Source organism: Cornus florida, unplaced genomic scaffold, assembly GCF_030987335.1.
Source record: "Cornus florida cultivar Cherokee Brave unplaced genomic scaffold, ASM3098733v1 CherokeeBrave_3.0.0_Hap2_Chr01, whole genome shotgun sequence".
NCBI classification, from domain to species: domain Eukaryota; kingdom Viridiplantae; phylum Streptophyta; class Magnoliopsida; order Cornales; family Cornaceae; genus Cornus; species Cornus florida.
Window position 1 is genome coordinate 71,793,920 of NW_026775571.1, and position 4,524 is coordinate 71,798,443.

The following is a 4,524-nucleotide window of genomic DNA, read 5'->3' on the forward strand; positions in this document are numbered from 1 at the left end:
ATTATATAAAAGTTTGTAAGACCGAAAAATACTTGTAAAACAAGTGAAATTCGTGCGTAGGCTTTTGGAAAGAAGTCTGGACCAAAAAGGAATCAAAATGTATCAGGAAACTAAAGCTACCATTCTTGATCAGAAGCCCTGACCCGGTATAGGAATTCGCTACCTGTTTAGGATGGGCAGTGAAGAATCCTTCGTGATTTGGCTACCGGTTCAGGAATTGGCTACCAGTTCCCAATTGACAGAATAGAAAAATCACAAAGTTGAAACTGTTCCTTGATTCTTCTACCAGTTCAAGTTGGGCAGAATGTAGACTTCCTAAGAACTTCAAACTTCCAAAACTTCCTAAGTGTTCTTACACACTCACATACCTTTCTAAAACATTGTTCTCATCATCCCGGAGTGTGTTAAAGTATGAACACTAACTTCTTCAAACCCGCTTCTGATCTTCAATCTTGAATTTCTGAACCGAAATTTTACAACTTGATCGGACTTGTTTTGACAACAAAATTAGCCAATTACAATATATATATATATATATATATATATATATATATATATATATCTCACATATACTAGACAATACATCATTTATACCGTGAACATATATATATACTAGCTATTGTAATCCATCTGAAATGCCAATGATCAATCTCTCTAAATGCATGTGTAGAGCTGTGTATCATTTGTGATCCTGTGATACGATTTAATTAAGCCTATTTGATAGATCAAGATATATAAATGCTTTAAGAACAAAACAAGCTAGAGTACAGCAAGAACATTAAAAAACCTGAGTTTCTCAATCTCGTTGATAATGAATAATGGAAAATTGAATAAATCTCTTATTGAAGTTCTTCTGCCTTGGATGAACGAATTTTAAACATTGAAGAAATTTTGTACAAAAAAAATATAATAATAATAAATAAACAATAAACAATCAATTTTGCAAACATGGTAATTCATTAATGGATAACTGGATACAAGATGGTAGAGAGATATAACAAGTACAATTACACTAAATGTCGAAAATAAATCTCACACTAAAAAGCAAGTAAAGTACATGAAATGAAAATAAAGCTGTAATGTTGAGATGTGCGGAGATACTATAAACTAGTCCTCCAACGGTACGTACTTCTCTCGCAACTGATCATGCCTTTAAGAAAATTTGCTCTTATGTTTTTCTTTCATTAAGCTTTCTCGTCTACTTCACCACTTTTCCCTATGCTTTATTTTAAATCTAAATGCCAGAAAAATAAGAAATCCAAAGCCACCAAGGACGGCAGCCACAATTGCAATGAGGATTACTGTCATCCCTCCCAAAAAGAAAAACTCCATAGCTTTGCGCAATCCCCAATGAAAGAAGTCGATAGCAGTGCGTATAAACACCCTTACGTCATTTTTAAAGTCATGAGCTACTGCAAGGCATGCGTCCACGAACCAACTTAAAGCATTGACAAGAAAGAGGCAACAAATGACTATTACACTGATAGCGAGGACCGGTAAATGTGCCAACACAACATAAAAGCCGCTCATAAATGCAACCACCATTGCTGCAATAGCACATATAATGGTTGCAAGAGCGTTGCGATAGCCACTAGCACGCTTATCTTCATCTTCGTAAGTCGATGCAGATATGTGGGTAATTACAGCTTTAATGGAGAAGATCATAGCAATAGCATCCGTCACAACAAATACGATGAATGCTACTCGTCTTACTAAAACTGCCATACCTTGATTTGGCCCAGCATTGCCGTCATAGCCACCTGGAATGGTGAAACCAGCTGCAAAGGTCATGGTCGCTATAAGTGTAGCTACTATCAAGTTGTTATCCGAAATTTTAATTGCCAACTCGTTCAATCGAGCAGAGTCGTTTCCGTTGCGTACTTTGAATTTGTTTTGGCGACCCACTTCTGGTACCTGCGTTTTTCTTCTTTGATCAACTTAAAAACAACAGTACTGAATCTATTGCAAAAATTTACTAATCATCCCTCTCATGAAAATAAGTACATTAATACAACTTAATACAAGGCACTTTTACCTGCAAAGTCACATCTTATCAAGATTAATTTATTGTCACAAAAGTCATGATTACACAACTAATCCAATTGCACAACAAAAAATGCACTACAAATACCGAAGGACAAGGTAGCATAATTAGCTTATATTCACATAATGAAAATTTTCATATTATAGACAAGGTAGCATCCTTACCTCCAGTGGATACATGTCACGGTTGTCACCATATACTACTTTGAGTGAAGTCAAAATTTTCTTTTGGAAGACCGTGCTATCCACGCTAGGGTCATCTTTGAGACTGTACTTGAGATAATTGGATTTAGCACAAAACAAATGAAGAGGTGTGTTTCGATCTCTGTCTTTCTGATTTATGAGGCTGTTGGCAAAGGAATTTTCTAAGATAAATTCAATTATTTCACTTTTCTCATGCTCCACTGCAATGTGAAGGATATTCTGGCCTTTACTGTTGATGCTTTCCCAGCAATCTGGACAATATGAAAAAAGTTCTTTCATGACACTTAGATTACCTTGACTAGCTGCTAAGTGAAGAGCCGTCTTATTGTCATCTGCTTCTGCAGCAAGGTATGCCACGGATTTATCTAGATCAAGTAGCTGCCTAACTGCTGAAACATCACCAAACCATGCGGCGTAGTGAAGTGGTCTCCATCCAGATACATCTGCTTTCTTGATGAGTGATGACTCCCAGTCGTGTAATTTTTTTATGCATTCTGAAAGATAACATTATATTATCAACTCATACTAGCTAGCAAGTAAAAATAAAACATTACTGTATAAGACTAAAACTAAAACATTTTGGAAATTGCTTATTCCTTACTATCACAAAACATTACTATATATTGTTTTGTGGAGTAAAACATTACTATAGTTTTATGCCGTGATGACAAGATGTGAATGGCTACTGCAAATTAAAAACTCGGACTCTAGTCACAAAACTAATTTGTGTTAATTTCACACATTTGAGGAATTATTTTTTTATTCTCTTCTACAAACTAGCAAACCAGATGAAGTAAATATTTAGTTATAGTAAGTACATTTGTCATAAGAAATGATGAGGTAAATATTTAGTTATAGTAAGAACCTTTGTCATAAGAAATTGTTGCTGCGTGTAAAGCTGTTCGTCCATTTGGACCATTGTAAGCTTGTGAAATGTAAGCTTTGGAAATGGTATTTTCCAAAATTTCGGACAGAATAGATAGATATTGTCTTTGGGCAGCCAGGTAAAGTGGATTCTCCTTGGCTTTGTTGGGTGGATGTAAAAACGCCGGGTCTTCTTTCATCAAAATTGTAACCACATCAAGATGATTATTTCGCACAGCCTCGTACAAGGCCGTCTCACCCTCCACACTCCTCATCCTAAGCATCTCCTTAGTAGCTCCACTCCCACTTTCGGCGTCCTTTTCCAATGATTTCGCATATTCAACGAGTGCTTGTACCGTGGCAGAGTGTCCTTCCCTTGCTGAAATGTGAAGTGAAGTCTCACCTTTGATATTCACATAACAAAGCAGTGATCGATTGCACTTATGTAAGATTTCTTTCACACATTGTGTTTGGCCGAATTGAGCTGCGATGTGGAGGACTGTGTTTTGGTTGGGGGTCACTTGGACTTCAAGTTCATCACCATCTTTTAGCATGAGGACATTGACATTTCCCTCTTCGGCTGCCTTGTATAAGATTGGATCCATAGCTATAAGTGACTGGCTTCTGCTCGGCCTCTCAAGTTTCAGCTTGCCTAGCTTAGCTTCCCGAAGCAGTTTTGTCCATTTATTCACTTGCCCGTTGACTTTCGGCATCGTTGTTGTTACAGCTTGTTCAATTTTAAAGAAAATAAAGTAAACAACCTGTTGAATAGAAGCATTTTATACAACCAACTTGGACGTATTTCTACAATATCAAATGAAAAAAGGACACTTGACGTAGGTCCACTAGGAATTTTATAACGGATTAGTTGAATAGATTTGTAAGCAATAGGGGATAATGCCAGAAACTAAGATACTCTTATTTGAAACACAGCTCTTTGTAATTGGTTACGAACGTGGTGCCAGTTCTTCATGTGTAACGCTATTGCATAGAATGGGCCAGAAACAGCCGGGCACTACTGCATAAAAAACCTGCCAGAATACAGCCGGTTCATTCGTGCACTAGCTTAATACTGGAGGTTTAAAATCTGGGGCAATGTGCTCCTGCCCACTCATCCAAAACTCATCTTGTATACCCCAGATGGGACCTTTTATTATTATTATTATTATTATTATTATTTGGTAAGTGGTGTTAGCAAAAGTATGTTGCGATTTTGAGAACATAGTTTGCATATTTACTATATTTTCACCCCTAAAATTTATTTTATGCACAATTTACCCAAAGAGATTTTAGAATATTTTCAATCAGCACTTAAAAATTTTTACACTTCACGAGAATTTGGAAATACAACACATAGCCTTGACTAAGAATAGAAAAGAACTTAGATCTAAAATTATTTTTGTACAGAATATT

The 4,524-nt window shown here is 36.3% G+C and overlaps 1 protein-coding gene across 1 annotated transcript; it reads right to left on the reverse strand.

The window, feature by feature from the left end:
• Positions 1–1,203: 1,203 nt before the first annotated feature.
• Positions 1,204–3,824, reverse strand: LOC132274466 (protein ACCELERATED CELL DEATH 6-like). Its single transcript, XM_059775736.1, has 4 exons — positions 3,113–3,824; positions 2,541–2,741; positions 2,209–2,498; positions 1,204–1,914 (listed from the first exon to the last, which is right to left on the reverse strand). Exons 1-4 carry the CDS (start codon positions 3,822–3,824, stop codon positions 1,204–1,206), a joined length of 1,914 nt encoding a protein of 637 aa, XP_059631719.1.
• Between the last annotated feature and the right edge of the window lie 700 nt (positions 3,825–4,524).

What these genes read in the sequence shown, in the direction of transcription:
- LOC132274466 (XM_059775736.1), bottom strand. Translation starts at nt 3,824, where the DNA reads ATGCCGAAAGTCAACGGGCAAGTGAATAAATGGACAAAACTGCTTCGG. An exon ending in TCACTTAGCAGCTAGTCAAG is followed by an intron (nt 2,499 to 2,540) that starts GTAATCTAAGTG and finishes CATATTGTCCAG; the next exon opens with ATTGCTGGGAAAGCATCAAC. An exon ending in GTGACATGTATCCACTGGAG is followed by an intron (nt 1,915 to 2,208) that starts GTAAGGATGCTA and finishes AGAAAAACGCAG; the next exon opens with GTACCAGAAGTGGGTCGCCA.